Source organism: Pectinophora gossypiella, chromosome 3 (genome assembly GCF_024362695.1).
Source record: "Pectinophora gossypiella chromosome 3, ilPecGoss1.1, whole genome shotgun sequence".
In the NCBI taxonomy this organism is placed as follows: Eukaryota; Metazoa; Arthropoda; class Insecta; order Lepidoptera; family Gelechiidae; genus Pectinophora; species Pectinophora gossypiella.
This window is the reverse complement of record NC_065406.1, coordinates 1,849,784-1,874,479: the sequence shown is the minus strand read 5'-3', so window position 1 is coordinate 1,874,479 and position 24,696 is coordinate 1,849,784. Positions and strand designations below refer to the sequence as shown.

At 39.6% G+C, this 24,696-nt stretch overlaps 3 protein-coding genes across 3 annotated transcripts in view; 1 reads left to right on the top strand and 2 right to left on the bottom strand.

Annotated features, from left to right (window-relative positions):
• Positions 1–1,114: 1,114 nt before the first annotated feature.
• On the bottom strand, positions 1,115–3,229 carry LOC126381026 (40S ribosomal protein S23). Its single transcript, XM_050030584.1, has 5 exons — positions 3,095–3,229; positions 2,592–2,751; positions 1,778–1,976; positions 1,397–1,483; positions 1,115–1,181 (listed from the first exon to the last, which is right to left on the bottom strand). The coding sequence occupies exons 1-4, from the start codon at positions 3,096–3,098 to the stop codon at positions 1,415–1,417; spliced, it is 432 nt and encodes a 143-aa protein (XP_049886541.1). The 5' UTR covers positions 3,099–3,229; the 3' UTR covers positions 1,115–1,181; positions 1,397–1,414.
• Positions 3,230–3,330: 101 nt separating this feature from the next.
• Positions 3,331–3,911, top strand: LOC126381036 (DNA-directed RNA polymerase II subunit RPB9). The gene has a single exon (XM_050030599.1). The coding sequence runs from the start codon at positions 3,480–3,482 to the stop codon at positions 3,852–3,854; it is 375 nt and encodes a 124-aa protein (XP_049886556.1). The 5' UTR covers positions 3,331–3,479; the 3' UTR covers positions 3,855–3,911.
• A 5,992-nt stretch (positions 3,912–9,903) lies between these two features.
• Positions 9,904–24,696, bottom strand: part of LOC126380654 (ectin-like) — a 46,213-nt gene continuing 31,420 nt past the window's right edge. The window contains exons 4-7 of the mRNA XM_050030221.1: positions 17,182–17,331; positions 15,999–16,128; positions 14,891–14,980; positions 9,904–10,513 (exon numbers count right to left, since the gene is read on the bottom strand). Of these exons, the coding sequence (XP_049886178.1) occupies positions 10,323–10,513; positions 14,891–14,980; positions 15,999–16,128; positions 17,182–17,331 (561 nt within the window). The 3' untranslated portion in view covers positions 9,904–10,322. The remainder of the gene's footprint in view (positions 10,514–14,890; positions 14,981–15,998; positions 16,129–17,181; positions 17,332–24,696) is intronic.

Here is a 24,696-nt window from a genome sequence, read left to right as displayed (position 1 = left end):
TGCTCTTTAAATGGTCTCTTCCAAAATATTTTTTTTTCACATAACATACATAAACTCACGCCTATTTCCCACCGGGGTAAGCAGAGACTATAGAATTCCATTTGCTTCGATCCTGACACACTTCTCTTGCTTCCTCCACATTCATCAATCGGTTCATACACGCACGCCGGTTCAGAGTAGATCGTATTAAACCTTTTCTAAGGACATCTCCAATTTGGACATCGTAAGTCCTTCGCGGTTTTCACATAAGGGGACAATATTTGCGGTACAATGACGTCTTGAAACGTAACTTGGCCGCCTACGATATCTCCACTGAGCGCTGGGAGGACCTTGCTGTTTTAAGACCTGAGTGGCGTCACTGTGTCAAAACAGGGGTAGCCAACTTCGAGCAAAATCGTCTAAGAGCTCGACGAAAAACGTCAAACACGCAAACTCATAAATAGCTACTTTCAACTCGGATGGACAGCTATTCTGCCTGCAATGTGACCGGGTGTTCAAAACAAAGTTTGGCTTTGCCAGTCACATTCGAGCGCACGAGAGAAGAGACAGGTCGCCGTTGTCAGATACATTGAGGACTATATTTAACATAAGGACGGGATCGAAATTCTCAAAAAGATAATACAGTTGCACACACAAATTGTATTCAGTAAATCTTGCATCGAGTCTTTTTGAGAATCCTTGAGGCTCAAAATTTCCTTGGTCGCAAAAAAACCCACGCCTTTTATCCCTAATGGGGTGATGTATCAAGCAATATGAAGACAACTTTCAACTACTTTTACGATACGGTCTGAAATGGCGACGATCGATCTAATGTACAATGAGCAATTTTTTTTGTTATTGCTTTTGTTGAAGACCGCTGCCGATCCCTATTACGAGCGTAATTATAATTTCCCTTCATGGAATTCCAGCAGAATGTACCTCAATCGATACTACTGTCTTGTAGTTTTTTGTACATTATCTAACTAGCGTTAGACAGCTTTATTAAAGGCCAGACTAACAGTGGGTGCAGAACTCTGACCCAATATAAAGTTTAATTTTTAACTGTCCATCTCTTTTATGAGAAGATTGAAAACATAATATTCTAGTTAGAGGTGCTAGAAATGATACAACAAAATGGCGTACACAAGCTTTATTATGTACTTGATTTTACATTTTAGTACACTTATAACAACACCAGGTCACTGAAACAAAGAAATTGTTATCATTAGATTTGTATACACACCAGCACAATGAGGATATTTCCTCAAGTTAATCAGAAATAAGGTTTGACGTCATGGCAATCGGGAGTAGCAAATACATTGAAATGTATAACATCATTTAAGAGGTATGGTTAAGTGGGGAACTTCTATTTTAATGAGGTGAGTTTAGGTAGCTGAACCAAATGATGAATAATTACCTTATCACAGTGTCAAGCTTATGATCTTGGCCGCTCCTTCTTTTCTTTGTACAGGGCTAGGAGGGACACGTTGGCGACTTTGACGACCTGCAAGCAAATAAAAATGATTGATTATCATTACTATGATGCAAACAAAAACCAGTGAATCAATGGAGTCAGTTGCTCTGACTGCAACGTGGTTTTCAGAGTAGGAAATACTCCAGAAATATATAGCTAATACTAATAAAATCTTACAACAAAAATTTGCCAGTGGAGGTAAATTGTACTTTTATCATTTCTTGTCTATGAAAGTAATACAGCATGTTGTTTTGACATCCCATTATCTTTTTTATCTTCACATGCATGTCACATCACATTTTGGGTTAATATAATCATGCTCACCTTGAATCTGACTCCAGGAATATCACCGACGGCGTGACCTTTACGACCGAATCCTGCAACTAGCACTTCGTCGTTCTCTTCAATGTGGTTGAGGCAACCGTCACGGGGCACGAAGGCTGTCACTTTCTTGCCGTTCTTGATCAGCTGCACACGCACACACTTGCGGATAGCAGAGTTAGGCTGCTTGGCTTCTACACCTCTGTGGAATGGAACATAAATATTAATAATGTACACAGATACTAACTACTCTCAACAGTAGTTGCATTGGTGAACTTGCTAATAACTTAAATTGGAAGCATAGTACTACAAAACAAGAGTTAAACAATTAATGTTATAATTACACTAGAATGTTAGGTAACAATAATAGACTACACTTCTCATACCACAATCAACTTTAGTAACATAAAACTGCCAATACTACAACTTCTTAGTTATGGAAATTGTAAATAACGGTTTTTCTGTATACTATGTAAACACCACATTCAGCATAACCTCAATCTTGAGAGTTCATTGACCCATGCGTGCGTGAGCTACATAATAGCGATATCCTCCTCATATATCTTCGTAAAGTCGATACGACGCCGCCACTCGCAGTATTATCCTGTGATTGTAGTCTGAACACATTCACAGGCATAATACCACGCGTGGAAGTCATCATTCCACGCCCATTGACAGTCACGTACACCTCCCGCAATACAACTTCGAAGCACTTCATGTCTTGACTCTTGACTTTTCTGTAGTTGCACTCAATATTGACAAAGTCACTGTGGCACTACGTTATTAGGTATTTAATAGAAAAGTGAAACGTACTTACACTTTCTCCAGGACGATGCCCTTGGCGTGAGAAGCTCCACCGAAGGGGTTGGCCTTCCACCTTGTACCCATGTGGGCTTTCTTGAATTCCTTGTCAGCCCATCGCTGCTCACGGCGATGGTTCACGTGTTTACGCGCTGTGCGTATACCACGGGGTTTACCTGAAACATTGATGTCGCCGGTTACCACCAATGTTTACATCAGACACTAAAATTGACACACTACACGTTCGATAACTCATCATGAATGGGAAAACATTTATCGCACCTCGTAATGAACGTAGCGACTACGAGATGGAAACCGATTCAATTTTACACCACGAGAGAAACATGTCTGCGCCATGGCCGACACCTATGCGTGCAAACACAATTTTGATTTTACAGTATAGAATACTAGTGTATTATCACTTCCACATTCAATTTTCGTTTCTAACACTTTATCACACAAACGGAAACAAAAATAATTAAATTTGTGCAATAAAATAAGCACAAAACAATTTCTTACCCATTTTGATAGCACGACACCGATCGGCTACGGATGGGAAAAGAAATTGTCAGCGGTCTATTCAGCCAATCGGCTTTGGTTCTACAATACTGACAACGTTACAAAACGAATTAATGTTGCCATTGTTAAGTTTTATATGGTACGAATTAACACAGAGAATGGGGGTCTCATAAAGCCATAGACATAAATCATTCATTCATTAGTTTATTGTCTGTGGTATGTGTGGCATGTCAATATTGTCAATGTCATTTTGGCGTTTGTTGAACTTTGGCTTGGCTATGTGTGCAAATACTGATTTTATAGATATTACAACTTTGCTGTGATAATAAACTAAACTGTATTCGTTTTATCGCTCAGTTAGTTGTAACATAATCATTAAACCACTATGAATATTGCAAGAAAGGATGGGGGTCCCGGTTATGTCGGCATTCAGTTCTGCACCGAGTGCAATAACATGCTTTACCCGCGCGAAGATAAAAATAACAAAGTTCTGCTGTATGCCTGTAGAAATTGTGACTACAAACAACTGGCGGATTCCAACTGCGTGTACGTGAACAAAATTATGCACGAAGTCGATGAATTGACCCATATAAATCCTGATGTTGTGAGTGACCCGACTTTGCCTCGTACGAAGGATCACGTGTGCCCGAAGTGCAACCATCGAGAGGCGGTATTCTTCCAGGGACAGACGCGGCGAGCTGAAGAGGAGATGAGACTGTACTATGTGTGTACAAGTTGCAAACACAGATGGACTGAATGAATGTTACAATTATTTACTGTAAGGTTAATTTTAAGAATAAATCAGATAATTATTTCATACTGGCTCTGATTATTTAGTACCTACATTATTTATCTTGTTTATTTTAATATTCATGGTTCCATTGCCTTACGAGACTAAATAGAAAAGAGAAATTCACAAATTTATTATTCATTACACGTAATAATCTTTATTTTTAAATTTTCTATAATAATATCTATCTCCACCAAACCACAGTGGAGCAGCGTGGTAGAGTATGCTCCATATGCCTTCCGATTGATTGAGGGGAGGCCTGTGCCCAGCAGTGGGACATGTATAGGCTGTTTGTGTTATGTTGATGTTAATATCTATGATTCAAAATACTAATCTAAATCTCATTAGGGTAAAAAAGTTGGTATTAATAAAACAAACTGTTTCTTTTATCTTTTATTAGGTAACTAAAATATTGCCAAGCCATATTCAATCTAATATAACAGTTAACAATTCACAGCCATTGATCAATTAATAATAAAAATGTTATGTCTTTATGAACTGTAACATAGGACATCTGTTACATTTGTTATTTGTACAACTCTATGGAAAAGGTATTCATAATTTGTTAGTTTTATGTCTCATGTACAAGTATTCATGTTTTAATTTAATAACGCTGCAGGAGATATAAATGTGTATGGGGTAACAGCCCACTGAGCTCCCCATTTCTAATCATCATCATCATGTCATGACAATATAGACCGAAAAAATTCGCATGGACATTATGAAGACCATAGTGGTTAAAACACTTGTTGCAGCTTGACTACAGCTGTGGGTTCAAATCCCATCAAAGTTGGAGGTCCAAGTCGGAGGATTATCTCTTTGCAACTACAAAATGTCTGAGACATATTACACATTCATCATCATCATCATCAGCCGTACGACGCCCACTGCTGGGCATAGGCCTCCCCCAAGGATCTCCACGACGATCGGTCCCGCGCTACCCGCATCCAACGGCTTCCCGCGACCTTTACCAGATCGTCGGTCCACCTTGTAGCGGGCCTACCCACTGAGCGTCGTCCGACACGTGGTCGCCATTCCAGAACCCTTCCGCCCCAGCAGCCATCGGTTCTCCTCGCTATGTGTCCCGCCCACTGCCACTTCAGCTTTGCAATTCTCCGAGCTATGTCGGTGACTTTAGTTCTCCTGCGGATCTCCTCATTTCTGATTCGATCCAGCAGGGAAATACCGAGCATAGCTCTCTCCATTGCCCGCTGAGCGACACCGAGCCTCCTCTCCTCACGAGACCCCCAAATAGTAAGCGGCCACGTCTCATTGGCGTACGTCATCACTGGCAACACGCACTGGTCAAAGACTATATAGACTATATTACACATTAAGTAACATAAAACTCATATAAATTTACAACACAACATCAATGATGCCCCAAAAATGTTCAATTTTCTGTTACATTTTCGTTATTAGTTAGGTATTATGAGTGTTACAAAGACTTTATGAAAGTAATGCATTATGAAATGTCATGTTTCTCGTCAGCTTTTTTGTTTTATAAACATTATTTCTTCAATTTCAATTAACTTACATATTTAATAAAATGATTTAATTCTAATAATATAAACTATAAAACTAAAATGCATAGTCAACCTTCAACTAAAATGCATACACTACATGATTTGAAAAAAAAGCAAATAATTAGGCTCTTTATTAGTAACTCTAATTTGGCACTGTGTTTAAATGCTTACACATGAAGGAAAATTATTATAACAGAATTTTGTCTCAGTTTCGTATTGAAGTATATCGGCAGTCATTTATAATCATGATCTTCATGGAGCAGCAACTAGTTAATTTTTAACCAACTTCAAAAAAGAAGGATGTTATAATTCTTTAATATTTGTTAGCAATAGGCTCGCCCTCTATGGCAAGGATTGGGTGTATAACTCTGGCTACCCCTTCAGGATACAGGTGGGATGCTAAAATAGCCGAGAAGGGGTAGCCGTGTTTCTTTAACCATATAGTAAACATCTTTTAACAAAGAAAAACAGTTCACAAAATTAAAAATCATGTTTTGAGCTGTGTGTTGATATTAATACCATTAATGTTTATTATATGTACCCAGTGATGATGGCCAGCAACACACCCACTGTTACCACTTCTCAATTTGTTGTTGTCAATTATATATGACTGCCATATTTTTCATAAAATTTTAAAAGGTGACAAAATTCCTTTAAAAATCACTGTTTCAGTGTCACTACAGATCTCAACTTTTAACTACACTATAACAAAAAATTCACAACATCAAGCAGTTACAAGTAGGTAACAATATATCTAAACAGTAAAGACACTCCTAATATCAAAGTTGTGCTCTAAAAAGCTTGTGCTAGAATGTAGATAAGTCTAAAAGAAGCTTACACTGTAATTTCATCTAAAATAGCTCTTTCATAACTCCATAGTTCATTTCTCCATTACTCAACCATTACTGTAAAAACTTAGTCAATTATAAAGGTGACCAACAATATTCTCTTTCGAATTTTTAAATGATTGCCCTTCACTGTATTAACCAACTTCAAAAAGGAAGGAGGTTATTAATTTGAGCTAGAAGTTTGGAATTGGAATTGCATAATATTTGGCAATGATTATAACATTTTTAAAATGAACCATGTAGTTTTGATGTAAATTTACCACATTGCCTATCCAAATACTTAGTTTATAATACTGAAATTACAATTTCTTCTTAAAAAGCTTAAGCCGTTTTACCTTATATTACAAACTTCTATAACAAGTGTACATAATTATAATATCATCAACCTTTTAGGAAGACGGGATTTAGGAGAACCAAAGTGAAACCATATCTTAATACTACTACATAATACTTCATACACCACATAATACCATCAATTCAAAATTGCATTAGTGTATTCAACTAACCTTTGCAACTAACATATACAAATATACATCTTGGCAAGTTAACACAGACTTTTGTGCTTATATATTGGACTAATACTTAAAGCTATTTGTGTGAAGTTCTGCTTTTATACGATGGATGTAAGAGAAGGTAGAGGTTTGTATATATTTATTTGTGAGTTAAGTGCTGAAGTGAAGCTACAACATCCTATAAACCAAGTTAGATAAAAGTCAAGGTACAAGGAATATTTATTTGATGAGTACTTATTATTTTCTACCCTGTGAAAGGTAACATGATTAGAATTACAACATAACAGATAGTACAGACATGAACAATATCATGTACCCACTTTAGAACCCTGTCGCACTGTCATATTTGTCATTTATTGAGACTTACGGTTTCATTTGTCAAAAAAGTTAATGTGACATGGTTTCAAAGTGTATACATATTAGTACTCGTCGTGACCGTACAACTCCTAACTCGAAAGTGACAAAAGATATACGTCTCTTTTGCACAAACGGTATACAACTTAGTACGAATGAGACGAGAGATACGTCAGTCTAATCATATTACGTTTTATAGGGTAACTTTTCAAGTCGTATCACACATGAGTAGATGTATCGTTAGTTTCAGTTACTCTAAGGATTCTATCTATTACAATTCCATGGACCTAAGCACCAATGAAAGCTATATTTATTTGACTATTTACTATGGCAGGCATTTCTATATCTATCTGTAGTCTGTGCGTATGGATATATTCCTTTTATCATAGTTATAATGCTATAAATGCTATCAAATTTAAGCTCAGGCAAAACAACCATTTTAATATAATATTCTAACTTTAAATAAGCACTACGCAATTTGGACAAAGTGTTTGGTGTTTCAATGTAAGATTATAAACTTATTGGTATTAATATTCTATAGGCTCAAAAGCTTGTACCGAATGGTCATTTAACATTCTAATTGGCGTTTGTCTAATAACGGTTTTATTAAGAATTGGGTAGTTTCCTAGGTCAAAGATAAATTATGAAATTCTGATTAAGTACTAAATAAAAACAGATCTAAAGGTGACAAAAAACGTTTTCTTTGTTCTATTTAACTTTATAATGACTTTTAATCAAGATAATTGTAATAATAAACTCGTCACTTAACATTAGGTGAGATTGCGGTCAAACGCGAGCCTATTTTATTTTAAAAAATAAATAAAAAATTTAGTAGGACATTTCACGTTTTTCTATGACGTCATAGGTTGCTTTTTCATACAAATTCCATAGTAATTTGATTTTCAATATAATATAATTTGAATTTGCATAGTGTTTTGACGTTTAGTAAAAAGTAACTGATTTGACTAGTTGGAAACTACCCTATTGTAGGTGATTTTCTAACGACAATATAGGTGCGGAAATTCCATCTTTCTTCCAAGTCAACCAAATTATTTATTGGAGCGAGGACTGCTTCTTGAGTTACCAAAGTTTAAATTACTTTTACGCGACTTAGCCTTTAGAAAATCACCTTCAAGTCTTTAAGGCGTTAGCCTTAAGGTTTTAATTACTGTAATTGTTGTTTTACGTATTTATGTCCATCCGTGGCATCTTTTCTCTTAACTTAAACTCTGTTTTCTAACCTCTAACGTATACTAGTCAACGCCAGGCGTTTCTATTCAAAATTCTAACACGACACATCCACATCAAGCGTGAAAAAAATCTCATTCAACCCATGGTACCTATAAGAAGACCAGTAGGCTCTGCACGGTAACCGCGCCGCGCGCGGCGCGAATTATATCGAGGCCTTCGACCAATGGCCATTTGACGTCCATCTACGTAGATAGCATTCGTGTCGTTTATTGGTCGAAGCGCTCAATATAATTCGCGTCGCGCGCGGCGCGGTTGTCATGCAGACCCGGCTGGTATGTTCAAAATTGACAGCTAGCATTTCAAGGTTGGCTCAGCTGTCGTCATCCCCCCCTGCGTTGCCATTTCGTAAAAAATAAATTACCCACATCCAACGTTTTTATTTACTTTGCAGCAACCTTTGAAAGGAAATTTTGTACTTTTAATAAAAGATTTACGTACAGTTTTAATGATTTTTGTAAACGTGACAAATATTAGTAATTAAATATATTAGTCAGTAATTTTCAATAATAAAATTCGCGTCCTTGTGGAGATACCACTCGAATGGTAACACTTATGTCATCAATGGGCTAGCAATGGCGGCTTGTCATACGATTGAGCATACCTGTAAGCTCTGCACGGTAACCGCGCCGCGCGCGGCGTTAATTATATCGAGGCTTTCGACCAATAGCCGTTTGACTGCCATCTACGTAGGTAGCATTCGTATCGTTTATTAGTCGAAGCGCTCAATATAATTCGCGCCGCGCGCGGCGCGGTTGTTGTCATGCAGACCCGGCTGGTCTTCTCACATTCTTATACCATAATTCAACCTAAGTCTACCTACCGTCATATGTCGACGTTTAACGGACCGGATTCATTCTTTTAAGGATAAGTACGTTTTTGGAAGATCTTTTCACTAACAATACTGTATAAATATGACCTTACATGTATGAGGTAATGTTTATAAAGGCCTAATTATTAACCGGGGTCATATTCCCTAGGCGCATAATGTTAATTTTCTACCATTTAACAGTTTTCTTTTTAGGGGTTTCCAATAATATGTATATTTAAATTTTTATTTCCAATACGTGTCATATTTGTAGGTACTTTTCCGTCATACCTTCCTGTTTCCATTAAACCTACTCTTTGAACTTGAATCTTGTAGTTTTCTCATTCGATCGACAAAGATCAACCAAACTTATTGCATCATTGTCTTTTCATATGTGAACTAACGACCTAACGGCCTCTGTGATCCAGTGGTTAACCGTTGGACTCACGATCCGGAGGCCCCGGATTCGAATCCCGGTGGGGATATATCACAAAAATCACTTTGTGATCTTTGAAAGTAAAATGATCCGTGCTTCGGAAGGCAGTTAACCCGTTGATCCCGGTTACTATTTACTGATGTAAGTGAGTAATCGTTTCATGAGCCATGTCAGGGCCTTTGGCGGCTCAATCATCTGACACCAGGGTTGATAAGGCTGGTATCCTCACAAGCCACACGATAAGAAGAAGATATGTGAACTCGAAGATAAGTAATTTATTCTGCCTTTCCATTATTTAGTCTCTATTAACACCTCCATTTTTGGTGCATCCTTTTTTAAATGTACCATTTGTTATACTTTCGTCGTTATTTACGATGTTATAAGAAATTGATGCCAATAAGACTGGTCTAATCGGTCGTACCATTCCCGCGATCGTATTGTACAGTCATGAGCAATATAATGTACCCACTTTAGGACTCTGTCGCACTAACATGTTTGACATTTAGCGGGACTTACAGTTCAATTTGTCAAAAAAGTTAATGTGACATGGTACCAAAGTGTATACATATTAATGCTCGTGACCGTACCAGTATCAAGCATTTTGTTCGAACATTCCTGTACCATTCTATAGTGCCGCCAACGGGACGGCTTACCTCCGACACGTAGCGTCGATGGTAAGCCGTCTGCCACGAATGGAGACTCGTCGTCAGTGCTCCGGGGGTGGGGGCAGGTCGGGGAAGTTTTCCGGCAGAGGGGGGAGCACATTAGTCTCGAATCGTCCGGAGATGTTCCCTGGCGGGGAGTAGTTGGCGACGACAATTACCTTGCCCGCCCGCGACCGCGCTTTCCCGACGCCGAAAAACCGCGTCGACACCCATACCATTTGGGTAAAGTGACCTGTGGGGAGATTAGATATTTATTAGTTTATATGTGGCTAGGGTACGTAGGCGGTGTCCATGCTATGTGGTGTAATAAAAATGCGAATAGTCGATTAATTTCTTAGGTTCAAAATTATGTACTAATAATAATAATACAAAAAAATACAAATACAAAAAATATTTATTCAAAAAAAAAGACACGGTATAACAATGCTTATTACACTGCGATATCCACACTAGGCATGCCTGTGTCGTGGGTATCACTTCAGAAAAACTGTTTACTAGGACTATACCTGTCACAGAACTACATACAAATAAATAAACGAAAAGAATAAACAAGAGAGAACAAAAAAAAAATAAAAAAAACTAAATAAATCGTAGACACAAAACTAGAACAAAAAATTGTGTGTGTGTGTGTGTGTGTGTGTGTTTGAGTGTGCGTGTGTGTGTGATTGGTGTTTTGCGCACAGCAGCCAATTATTTATTCAATCCGCGCAAACATGTTTTCCGTCTCGTCGTAACTCAGACATTTTATAATTTCACCTGTTCTTGCTTTAACCTCTGATACCGATCTGTTTCCAAAATCTTCTATTTTCAATATTTTATTATAGAGAAATGGAAACATGTAGGAAGAGAATCGCCTCGCGAAAGCGGTTTTCACCAATGCAACCGGTGCTCTAAAAACTCTGCGTTTACTGAGTGTGTGAAAATCATTCGAGTTCAGTACTTGTTTGTGAGCAGTCACGATTGCTTTAAGTATATATAGGCGTCTAACGCTAAGCACACCCGCCTCGCCATACAGCCTCTCCGTGGGATATTTAAAAGGCTTCCTCAACATGACTTTTAAAAGCGACCGCTGAGCTCTTTCTAAGCCTAGCATATGCGTTTTTGCAGCAGACCCCCACACATCAATGCAGTAGGTGAGTATGGGCTGGCACAATGCAATATAGATTGATCTTAGAAGATCAGCGGGGGCAACATATCTCAATGGTTTTACAACATATATGAGTCTTCTCACCCTCACGGATGCGGCTTTGATGTGTTGTTCAAAGGTAAGTCGGTCATCTAAAATGACCCCTAGATACTTTATGGACTGCGTACGTGAAATTTTGTTACAGCGACAATTAATATTCAAGTAGGATATACACGTGTGGATTACCAGGTCATTGACTAGAGTCTTGGGTGCCGATGCAGCAGTTTTATGAAAACACATAAATTTCGTTTTTATAGTGTTAAGTGTTAGCAGGTTTTCTGAAAGCCATTTACTTACAGTGGACATTCCACGTACCGCATTTGCTAGGCAATTCTCCCAAGAGTCCTTGCTGCTGAAAACAACGGCTGTGTCATCGGCGTAGCAGAACATTTTTGCATTTTCTAATTTAAGGAGAACAAGATCGTTGACATAGATGAGAAAGAGTGAAGGGCCCAAGACACTGCCTTGCGGCACGCCAAAATCAATTTCTTTGGGTTCACTTAGCCAGTCATCTAGCTTTACTTGCTGTTTCCGATTTCTTAAATAGCTTTCGAACCAATTTAGTGCTACGCCCCTGACACCCATACGTTCAAGCTTCCTTAGAAGGATTGGAATCGATACCGTATCGAAAGCTTTAGCTAAATCTAGGAAAACTCCGATACAGCGTTGACCATTGTCCAGATGATAAGCTACAGTCTCGATCAATGCCTTAACAGCGTCTTCGGTTGATCTGACCTTTCGAAAACCATATTGGTTATTTGCCAATATTCCTTTGCTCTCCAAGTACCGCATAAGTCTTATGTTAACTATTTTTTCCAATATTTTGGAAAACGCAGAGAGCAAAGAGATTGGTCTAAAGTTTCCAGGAGACGTAGTGTCACCACCCTTATGAATTGGAATGACAACTGCCATTTTAAAATCATCTGGAACGACACCGGTCTCCAAACTTCGGTTAATTATGGTAGTAAGAGGTTCTAAGAAACATTGTTTTATTTTTTTTAAGAGTCGATTTGATATTCCATCTAATCCCGGTGCGCTATCAGTTTTTAAACTGTTTATTACTGTCGTGACTTCCGATATATCTGTCGGTTCCAGGTAGAAGGAGTCAACGGGGGAGTCAAGGGTATTTACTTTGCTTGCCAAATAAGTTTCGGTAACAGCAAGGTCTTGCAAAATCTTACCAGCGAGGGTCTGTCCCACAGTAGCAAAAAAGGTATTGAAAGTTTCTACAGATTCCTGAACAGATTCTCTTATGTTTGTTGTTTTAGTACTTCGGTTTGAGTTGCTCTTTCTATTACTTATCTTGTTAATTGTATGCCAGAGTTTTTTGGAATCCCTTTGATTTACTTTTAGAAGATTACAATCGAATTCATTTTTGTTGTTTCGTAGTAAGCTGATGTAGAAATTTCTGTACCTTGAATAAATAATCCAATTAATGTCATCTTTTGGCACATTTCTGGCTTTTTGGTGCAAAAGGTCTCTTACTAGAGAACATTTTATAAGACCGCGAGTCATCCAGGGTTGGAGAATAGTATGACGACGCCTAACGTTAATGACTTTGGAATTATTATTCATTATGGTTAATACCATAGTCACAAAAATATTGGTCTGTTCTGTAACATTTTGAATGTTATTCAGTTTGGTCCAGTCTACATTATTAAACTCGGCTATAATATCGTCATAGCTGTATTTAATCCCAGTTATGTTCGGCTTCACAGTTTTAGGTTTTTTGGTTGAGATCCCAGCGATAACTATTTCATGATCCGTGACTGAAGAAGTACAAACGACAGACTCTATAGTTGCTTTTCCTCTGAAGAAAATGTGATCCAGACAGGAGTTTTTTCGGGTGTGCTTATCAACCGCAGCCTGCATTCCAAGTTCAGCCATTAAGCATAAGTATTCCGACATTTCTTCAGGGTCACCCGTCGTGCTGCTTATATTAATATTAATATCACCCAATAAAACGAAGTGCGCTTCTTTATCCAGATTTTTTATTACGTCGTTTAGTGACCTAATAAACCTGCCCCGTTTCTTAAAAGAAGGCGATCGATATATGCCGAGAATATTTATTAATCCTTTTATTTTTATCGCTACACATTGTGCATCCTCAAGTTCGGGTTCGCAAAAACGCGGTAACAGCGTATCTCTGACGTACGCTACCACACCTCCTGACTTGTTTACGTACTTCGAGCTATGAAATTCAACATATCCGTCTAGTTGATTAATAAAAGAAGCCTCATGTATCCAGCATTCCGTCAGTATAATTATATCAATTCTTACGCCAAGCCTATTTAGAACAACAGTGAAATCATCAAAATTGCGATTTATGCTGCAAACATTCATCGTTAGTATTTTAATATTGTGTTTACAAAGCAAACCACAACAACGTATATCATTATAACGTATATCATTATCGTGAACACAAAAATATATATTATTAGAATCTTTTGTCTTTTGCATATAGCCAGTTAGAACTTTTATGTATGTTCAAAGATTCTAAAATTGATATTGACCACCGTTTTCAAAGATCTACCCTGTAATGTAGTAACTACGACAATACAGGGTGTTAGTGACATCGTAACGAATACTCAGGGGGATGATTCAGACCATAACTCTGAGTTAATATCAAGTGGAATTTTCCATCGTAAAATTCACGTTTTTTAAAATTATTTTCAATTCTATACTTTTGCGATGGTCTGAATCATCCATCACTCAAAGTTTTCGTTACGATGTCACTGACACCCTGTATGTGTTATAATTAGGTTATGCGGTTACACATACATACATAAACAGCCTATATACGTCCCACTGCTGGGCACAGGCCTCCCCTTAATCAACCGGAGGAGGTATGGAGCATACTCCACCACGCTCCTCCAGTGCGGGTTGGTGGAGGTATTTTTATGGCTAATAGCCGGGACTAACGGCTTAACGTGCCCTCCGAAGCACGGAATCATCTTACTTTTTCGGACAGTCAGGTGATTCAAGCCTGAAAAGTCCTTACCAAACAAAGGACAGTCTCACAATGTGATTTCGACAATGTCCCCATCGGGAATCGAACCCGGACCTCCAGATCGTGAGCGTAACGCTCTAACCACTAGACCACGGAGGCTGTTATGCGGTTAAGATCAGACTATAATCCAACAAGTGGGTCGTGTATTAGGTTCAAGATAGATGATGAAATTCTGATTACCAAATAAAGACAGATCTAAAACTAACGAAAAACTTTATATTTTTTCTATTTAATTTATGAATTTTAATTTTAAAAAAAAAGTAATATAATTACATTGTACACGGTCCTACATTTTATCACGTTTTTATATGACGTCACAGTGTGCTTTTTCATACAGTTTCCTTAGTAATTTCGTGTTTGACGTTTAGTAAAAAGTTACTGATTTGACTAGTTGGAAACTAGCCTATTCTAACCTGCGTTGACATTGGCGTGAAGGACGTCAGGCTCTTTGAAGAAATTGTACTGCCGCACTGCTGCGTACCAGTAGGAGGATACTTCTTGACCTGAAACCAGTGCCTTGGGTGAGTTGAGTATAGGAAAATCAAATCAATTTATTTGCGAGAACACATAGAATACAAAAAAGGTGGTAAAATAATTCAAATAATAAGAATAAGAATGAAATAAATTTATTGCCAGTAACAATTTACATTTGCTATATAAACTAAGTACTTAATTATGAATATTGCGAATACGGGCAAAAGGAAATGGCTCAGCTTGTGCTGCGATGGAGCCATGTTATGGCGCCATCTAGCGCTGGTTTTCAGTCATTTCCTCTTCCTGAGATATTGTGCGGAAGTAATTGTAAATAACAATGTGATGTGTTCGGCCTGCATGCATGCGTACAAATATACATAAAATAATAATAATAAAGAAATAGTACATTGAAAAGAAAATTATTGAAAATGATACTTATTAATTTAGTAGGTATATAAGCGATGAGGTTGATAGTTGATGAGGTTAGTAATCCACCTCACAACCCACACGATAGAAGGAGAAAACAGCATCCACGCGCACAACAGCCTCCGTGGTATAGTGGTTAGAGCGTTGGGCTCTCGAACTACCGGTCCGGGTTCGATTCCCGATGGGGACATTGTCGAAATCACTTTACGAGACTGTCCTATGTTTGGTGAGGAATTTGCACGTTTGAATCACCTGACTAAAATGTAATACGATTCCGTGCTTCCGGGCGTAACGACTTCTTATATACTCATAAACATACATACTTACTTATATACTCACTTAGGCAAATAATAGTCGGGACCACCTGCTTAACGTGCCCTCCGAAGCACAGATCATCTTACTTTCGGGCAATCGGGTGACCAGCCAACAATATCCTAACCAAACTGGGAATCACAAAGTGATTCTTATGATATATCCCCACGGATTTGAACTTGGGGCCTCCGGATCGGGGCCTTATGCGACCACTGGACCACAGAGGCCGATGTTTAGTATGTGTTCATTTGTTCCTAAGAGCTGGATAATTTTATATCTTGGATTTTTTTGTTGTTAAAGCTAAGTTACCTGTAATATCAGGCTGTAAGGCGCTGACCGGCCGCAGGTAGAGGTTCTGCCCGACGTCTCTGTCGTTGCGGTAGTGGAATTTGTTGGTGTGCGCCAGATGGTTGGCCCACGCTTGTGCGTAGTCGCACAGCTGGAACAACATTTTATTCACGCGCTTCTTTACATCTAAAACTATCACCAGACCCCGGACACTTCATACAAACAACCTCGTTTTACACAGACATTGCACATTGACGTTATCGTACACGCGCGTCTATGTGTGTGACGTCGTCAACAAGTTTATCCATTGATAATTACGTTGAATAAATGATTCTGATTTCTGAACTTAATCAAACGTGAAAACATTCCTCCACAAGCCACGGAGGGGAGATTTATTATACCCCAAACCAGCTGAAGGCTTCATACCGGGCTCCTTGCCAACTATTTCAACTTGACAGATGAAATCGACCTTCTCACTATGTATGTATATATAGCAATTTGTAACCTTTAATATTATTTACGAGCGGCTCCGGTCATAAATGTCGCCATGTAGATAAGTTACTAGATCATTGATGTTTTTCGTACTTACAATTCATAGCGGTGTGTTTATATTTTTTAAGGACTTCTACACATGAGTTAAAAACAGCGTTGACTTGTATTAACATCATCATCCTCTTGCCCTTCTTGCCACATCCCGGACAGTTCATAAAACCTCGTTTTACATAGACATTGACATTATCGTACACGCGCATCTGTGTGTGTGACGTCTGACACCATACGATTCAAGTCTAAACTATGTTCGACGGGGGTGAGGTAAACCTAGCTCAGACGCTGGTGGGGAGCGGAGAGTAACCGTTCTATCCGTAGTATTATTCCTTATTCTATGCTCCTGCTTTGAAATGTGTCAGGGTCGAAGCAAATGGCATTCTATAGAATCTGCTTACCCCGATGGGAAATAGGCGTGTGTTTATGTATGTATGCTCCTGCCGTTATTCCACTCTATTTGGATTCTATATACCTACCAACTTAGGCTGTTTATGTAACCGCGGACACTAATAGACTTGCAGCGCGCAATGTCTCGCTTCACTGCACCACCATACTCGTAATGTACTACGGTACTACTACATAGTAGTGTCGTGGTATACTCCGCCATATGTATACTCCGCGAGTATATACTCCGCCATACCATATTAGTATGGATTACCTCGGGTGCCATGTAGAGTTGTGGCGCGCCGTGACGCTGCCTGTAGACGTTGTGCCAGCACAAACACTCGGTGATGAATTCGCTGTCCTGCCACGCCGTGCGCACCTCGCTCCACTGCACCACCATACTCACTGGCCGCGTTTTTAGCACCTGAGGATACAACATACACACATAAACTCACGCCCGCAATCCCTAATGGGGTGGGCAAAGCCACAAGTAATCAAAGACAACTTGCAGCCACTGTTGATACGAAGTCCAAAGATGGATATGATGAACCTTATGGTGATAAGGGATCAGCCTATCGCCCATAACATTAGTCCATCATGTTAGAGGACACAATCCCTCTGTCGGTTTTTACGACATGCCCGGAAAGAGAAGCAGCGGAACGTGTTCTATGTTTTTTATTTGCTCCCAGAACAGCATAGAAGAAACCTGAGGATACAAACCATCATATTACGAAGAGCCTAACGGCCTCCGTGGTCCAGTGGTTGAGCGTTAGGCCACAGAATAAATAAAGTAGGCTCCCAATCCCGGGTTCGAATACCGGTGGAGAAATATCACAAAAATTGATCCCTAGTTTGGTTAGGACATTACAGGCTGATCACCTGATTGTCCGAAAGTAAGATGATCTGTGCTTCGGAAGACACCGAAGTTGGTCCCGGTTACTACTTACTGATGTAAGTAAGTAGTCGTTACATGAGTCATGTAAGGGGCCTTTGGTGGCTGAATAGTAACCCTGACACCAGGGTTGATGAGGCTGGTATTCCACCTCACGACCCACACGATAAGAAAAAGATATGTGGACTCGAAGATACGTAATCTATTCTACCTTTCCATTAATCTTTATTACATACATACACAAACTCACGCCCGTAATCCCTAATGGGGTGGGCAGAGCCACAAGTAATCAAAGACAACTTGCAGCCACTGTTAATCTCTATTAACACCTCCATTCGGTGCATCCTTTTTTTAAATGTACTTACCATTTTTATTTCACATAAATAAGTACATACATAAACTCATGCTTATGTCCCACCGGGGTAAGCAGCGACTATGGAATTCCATTTGCTTCGATCCTGACACACTTCTCTTGCTTCCTCCACATTCAATACTCGTTTCATACATGCACCTGAACCGACGTTCAGAGTAGATCGTACTGAACCTTTCGTAAGGACATCTCCAAATGTATGTCCTTGTAAGTCCACAATTAGGCCAAGGATTAGCAAACTGACGAACTCTGAGGTATTAGTATTCCACCGCACAACATGAGTGGGAGGACTTTAATTAGCCGGTTATGTGAGCCGTGGTAGCCCAATTGGTAGAACGCTTCCTTCGCAGGTTCGAATCCTGCACAGGCCTAACCCAATGATTGTGATTGTCAAATTTGTTTTCGAATTCATGTTTGGATCATAATTATCACGTGCTCAGAGGTTAAGGAAAACATCGTGAAGAAACCCACACTCCCGAGAAATGCATTTTCGGAGGTATGTGACCTAACCTGTGCTGGTATTCCTTTCGCGGGTTGGAAGGACAACAGGCAGTCGCTTCTGTAAAAAACTGGACCTGATCTTCAGGTAAGGTTAGCGGACCCTGTGGAAAACGGGATAATGCTAGGCGGATGATGTGTCAGGCGGATGTCAGAAATCCATTTCACTAGCCAAATGTACAGTTTAAGCTTGGCTTGGTGTAGACAGAACCACGAAAACGGGCTGTGACGTAAGATTTTGATTGCGATTCGTTGAAAATCCCGCGCTCTGGGTATTTTAAAAGACCACATTAAAGCAATTCATCTAAAATACTTTTTTATGCCGATATTTCAAGTTGAAATATTGTATTTTTAGATGCCCGTGTGGTCCGCTTGTCTCGCTTTCCGTACCGTTTTTACGAACACTAAAATCGTTACCGATTTTACGAACCAATAGGAAATCGGTACCGTAATTTATACCGGCATATATAGGCTAACAGTTTATTTATTTATTTATTTATCTAATAATTACAACTATAAGTTGCCCCAATTAGTTGTCCGAATGACATACATAACGCATTTACAACTTTGCTGACGTGACTTAATTACGGTTGTTTTTAGAGTGTATCTAGGTAAGTTGTAATTACCATACAGGCATATGCCCAAGGCGGTAACTTAGACACATAAGTTAATATAAACTTAAATTATTATTTCAATATTTACAATTATAATATAAAAATGTAAACTAGTAAAATATTTACAATTTATACTTATATACTTACCTAGATACACTCTAAAAACAACCGTAATTAAGTCACGTCAGCAAAGTTGTAAATGCGTTATGTATGTCATTCGGACAACTAATTGGGGGTTACCAACATTAAAGTCATTAAGTTACACAAACAGGATATGTTTTACCTACCCAAGTGGGGTTGGCACAAGTAGATCGCTTTAATAGTGCGGATAAAGTGTTGTGGTTGTCGCTACGAAATTAACCACCGACCGATTTGGAAAGGGTCGAAAAGGTTCTGGTTACCTAACTATTTTAGTAATAGATAACATACAGGGTGTTAGTGACATCGTAACGAAAACTTTGAGGGATGATTCAGACCATGATTCTGAGTTGTTATCAAGTGGAATTTTCCGTCACTATTCGTTACGTTGTCACTAACACCCATACCTACTTGTATGGCTACCTGTATGTACTTGTACCGGGTGTAAGTGACATCGTAACGAATACTGAGAGGAATGATTTAATATCAAGTGAAATTTTCCATCGCAAAAGTATAGAATTGAAAATAAGTAATAATTAAAAAATACTAAAAAGAAATCATGAATTTTGCGACGAAAAATTCCACTTGATATTAACCCAGAATCATGGTCTGAATCATCTCCCTGAGTATTCGTTACGATATCACTTACACCCAGTATATCTATGATCAGTACAATTAACTCATTTTAGGTTATGCATGTTCACCTTTGTGCTTGTGGAAATACCTGTCTTCTTGACAAGTAATCGTAAGCTTATGTTCTCTCCACTCCCCACCAGCGGCTGAACTAAGTTTCTTACTTTAGTCTACGCTCGTATGGGCGTCAGACGTCACACACACAGTTGCGCATATACGATAACGTCAATGTGTAGTGTCCGTGTAAAACGAGGTTTTATGAATGAAGTGTCCGGTGTGTGGTACAATCTCTTCCCTGAATCAGCGCTTATCGCTATCGACCCGCTAGGGTCGATTAATTCTTTCAAATATTTTTCCCCTCAGACGACGCCCTGAGCAGAGTTTCGCGCCCAACTGGGCACCCTCAGGCGTGTTGTCTTAAACGTTGTAACGAGTGAGAGCCTTCAGCGCTCCCCATTTGTCCGGCAAAGTAGTAAATGCCATCTGCGGCAAACCAAAACAAAAAAAAGGTACAAACTCTCTCTTTTCGGTTCTTCCAATGTTTTCCAATGAACCAAGCGAAAGCTCTCGGCGCTTCCAATTTTGCACAGCGTTCTGCGGCAAGTGATAAAAACAAATTCTATCTGAAAACTATTTCAATAGAGCTAGAGGAATGGGAACTATTCCGACTAGATTGATATCTCCCCCATTTCCAGACAGGTCGTTCCGCTGTCGGTCGATAGCAAGAGTCTATTGACTCAATTCAATAGGTTTTACCATCAGGTAAGTGTCTTAGTGTAAAAAAAAGTACGAGAGGTATAAATGTGAAAATGTATGGTAAAAACAGGACTGGAATGAGTGTGTGAAACATAGGGCCCAAAAAAGAACATAATTCTATTGTGAGATATGTTAAGCCGCATTTTTTAATTATTAGTTTTAATTTTACTTCCTCTCTTCCCTTTAACGTTGCTGTGCCCTACAGGGTCCATGTTTTAGTTCCTATGCCTATGTAACACCCCATTGTACTACATGGAATGCAATAAATAATTGAGAATTGAATTGAGAATTAAGCATGTAGCCTAAGTCCTTGCGCTTTTTGTATGGCAGGGGTACGTAGTTTTCGATAACGACCCCGCCGGCGTGGTGGACGATTTCTCTCATTCAGCGCTTAAAGCTTTCGACCCACTAGGGTCAATTAGTTAGTCCGACCAAGTACGTCTAGTTAATGCCATTTGCGACAAAGTCATATGGGGGGGGATGTAAGACTGCCTGTCTGACCTCGTCGTCGTCTGCAAAGAATGTATTGGTTTAATTCAAAAAGATCTTAAAAGCTATTTGTTTATTTACCAACGAATGTAATGTACTTTGTGCATGCCAACGCACACTTCGATTTCGATCTAGCTTGGGAAGTTGGAGCGAAGCCAAATTATATGGCTCGATAGCTTAAGCCGATCCGTACCTACATGGCCGTGATAGTATATAGAAATCAGAAATATAGAATTGAGAAAAGGTTCTACAGGACTAAATTCACAAACTCTACACGTTAGGCAAAATATGGGGCTTGGCCGTTTCGTTACTACAAGAACTATATACAAATGTGGAATAGTCACTAAGTATTAGCAATCTTCTGTGGCACTACTTTGATTAGATAGTTGTATATTTGTTTTCTTGTAAGTGAGACTACCAGGCTATCTAATCTTCGTCATAGATGAACTTTTTACTTGAAGCAAGTACAGGCGGTTACTTATGGTAATGAGGTATGTTAGAGCAGCTATCATAGTGACAATCTATTATTGTTACCATCCCGGGTTCGATTCCCGGTGGGAAGATATCACAAAAGTCACTTTGTAATCCCTTGGTCCAATGGTTGAGTGTTAGGCCCCAGAATAAATAATAGTAGGCTCACGATCCGGAGGTCCCGGGTTCGGGTGGAGAAATATCACTAAAATTACATTGTGATCCCTAGTTTGGTTAGGACATTAGTGGCTGATCACCTAATTGTCCAAAAATAAGATGATCCGTGTTTCGGATCCGGTTACTATTTACTGATGTAAGTGAGTAATCGTTACATGAGCCATGTCAGGGGCCGTTGGCGGCTCAATCATAACCCTGACAGTAGGGTTGATGAGGTTGGTATTCCACTTCACAACCCACACGACAATAAAAAGATTGTTACCATCACCTTACGGCTCATGTGATGTGATGGTTACTTAATAAGTCCACTGCTGACAACATGTCCTAAGAATTTGGTTTATCTGGTATAATCCAAACCAGAGTTGGGTTCAAAAAATCGACGAGACGTTTCTAGAAAAGAAAAGGTAGGTAAAATGCCCCTGCCCTTGCGCTTCGCTTTGCTCGTCTTGGCGGAGGCACTACCGCGCCCTCACGGCCCCCAGATCTACATTATGAAGTCAAAGCCCCAAGTCATGGGTATAAATGACTAAATACAGAGATAAAAAATACACACGTCTGTTATCCGTGAAATTAAAAGGTTAAACGAGGGCAACGTTATACAACGCCATCTATATAATTTTTTGGGAACATGGCGTAGAACCCTCGTTATTTGAAATAGTTAGGTAAATTACGTAATAGTAGTTAGGTAATAACATAACATAACATAAACTGCCTATATACGTCCCACTGCTGGGCACAGGCCTCCCCTCAATCAACCGGAGGGGGTATGGAGCATACTCCACCACGCTGCTCCAATGCGGGTTGGTGGAGGTGTTTTTACGGCTAATAGCCGGGACCAACGGCTTAACGTGCCCTCCGAAGCACGGAATCATCTTACTTTTTCGGACAATCAGGTGATTCAAGCCTGAAAAGTCCTTACCAAACAAAGGACAGTCTCACAAAGTGATTTCGACAATGTCCCCATCGGGAATTGAACCGGACCTCCAGATCGTGAGCCTAACGCTCTAACCACTAGACCACGGAGGCTGTTAGTTAGGTAATAATAGTAGTAATAATAGTTTGTTAGGTTAGAGGAGCTCGGTGGCGCAGCGGTAAACGCGCTCGGTCTGCGATTGTTGAAGTTAAGCAACTTTCGCAAAGGCCGGTCATAGGATGGGTGACCACAAAAAAAAAGTTTTCATCTCGAGGTCCTCCGTGCTTCGGAAGGCACGTTAAGCCGTTGGTCCCGGCTGCATTAGCAGTCAATCCGCACTGGGCCCGCGTGATGGTTTAAGGCCCGATCTCCCTATCCATCCATAGGGTAGGCCCGTGCTAATGGGCTGATGATGATGATGATTATCGAAAAATAACATTTCACGTAAGGGGTTGATATCTAATTTTCAGTTACACAATGAACGTGTTAAGATAAACCATAAAGCAGAAGTTAGCTTTTAGGCAATAAGCCGCGACATTACTTCCTCCGTTAGCCGCAGCGTTCAGAGATTCGATAAGTACTAAGTTTTTACGATAGTTTTACTGGCACTTTCCTATCCGTTATTTGATCTACTAACATCTAACTTTTAACTGGCTGAATTTCATTGCATGTTATTGAAATACTTCCGTAGATTTTAGACGCGAAAAGCATTTTTTTTATGTAAGTACCTAATTCTTCTCTCATTGTGAGATCAATAATATCATTAGCCCGTTGTCAGGGTTACTATTGAACAGCCAAAGGCCCCTGGCATGGCTCAATTAACGACTACTATTGTAATGTCTGATACATAAACTGCCTATATACGTCCCACTGCTGGGCACAGGCCTCCCCTCAATCAACCGGAGGGGGTATGGAGCATACTCCACCACGCTGCTCCACCGCGGGTTGGTGGAGGTGTTTTTACGGCTAATAGCCGGGACCAACGGCTTAACGTGCCCTCCGAAGCACGGAATCATCTTACTTTTTCGGACAATCAGGTGATTCAAGCCTGAAAAGTCCTTACCAAACAAAGGACAGTCTCACAAAGTGATCTCGACAATGTCCCCATCGGGAATCGAACCCGGACCTCCAGATCGTGAGCCTAACGCTCTAACCACTAGACCACGGAGGCTGTTAATGTTAATGTCTGATAATACATCTTTATTATTACTTGTTATTATTTACCCCCTTCGGATGATTGAGGCCTCCACTGTGCCCAGCAGTGGGACGTATACCTATAGGCTGTTTATGTGTGTGTGTGTGTAGTATTATTATTCGTATGTCGTTTCCATATCTCGGGCCAATGGAGTCCCGGACTTTTGGAAGGCGTGTGTGGTGTGGGGCCGAGGTTATTTATTATTTAAAAAAACAAACTAGCAAACAGGTGAACTAGCAAAGCCCACACCGCACCCCACTTGTCCGCCCAAGTAGTTAATGCTATCTGCGGTAAATTATAGATTATTACATATTTAAATCACGTTAAAAACAAAATATCTACCTATCACGTTGGTCTAACAGAAAGCTCGGTGAGGCGTGGTTACTTAGTTCATCTTGCGATGGATGTCCCTCTGACTACCCCAATTGGGATACAGTCGTGAGTTTGTGTTACGTTCAAAAACGAAAGGTTTTAAGCATAAACAAGGTACCGAGGTAATATTTTGAGTGCAACCGTGAACGTCGCGTGCTAAAAGTTGCGAGCCATAAAATTTTCATAATAACAGAGTCAAGATTTGCATAAACCTGGGTCGGCCTTTCTCTTGCTACGTCACGTAAAGGCTGGAAAGACCACCCCCACTTAA

Excerpts from the sequence above, each read along its gene's own strand:
- LOC126381036 (XM_050030599.1), top strand. The coding sequence starts at position 3,480 with ATGAATATTGCAAGAAAGGATGGGGGTCCCGGTTATGTCGGCATTCAG.
- LOC126381026 (XM_050030584.1), bottom strand. Across the intron at positions 1,977-2,591 it reads GGCATCGTCCTGGAGAAAGT|AGGTGTAGAAGCCAAGCAGC; the intron begins GTAAGTACGTTT and ends TCCATTCCACAG. Across the intron at positions 1,484-1,777 it reads TTCCTGGAGTCAGATTCAAG|GTCGTCAAAGTCGCCAACGT; the intron begins GTGAGCATGATT and ends ATTTGCTTGCAG.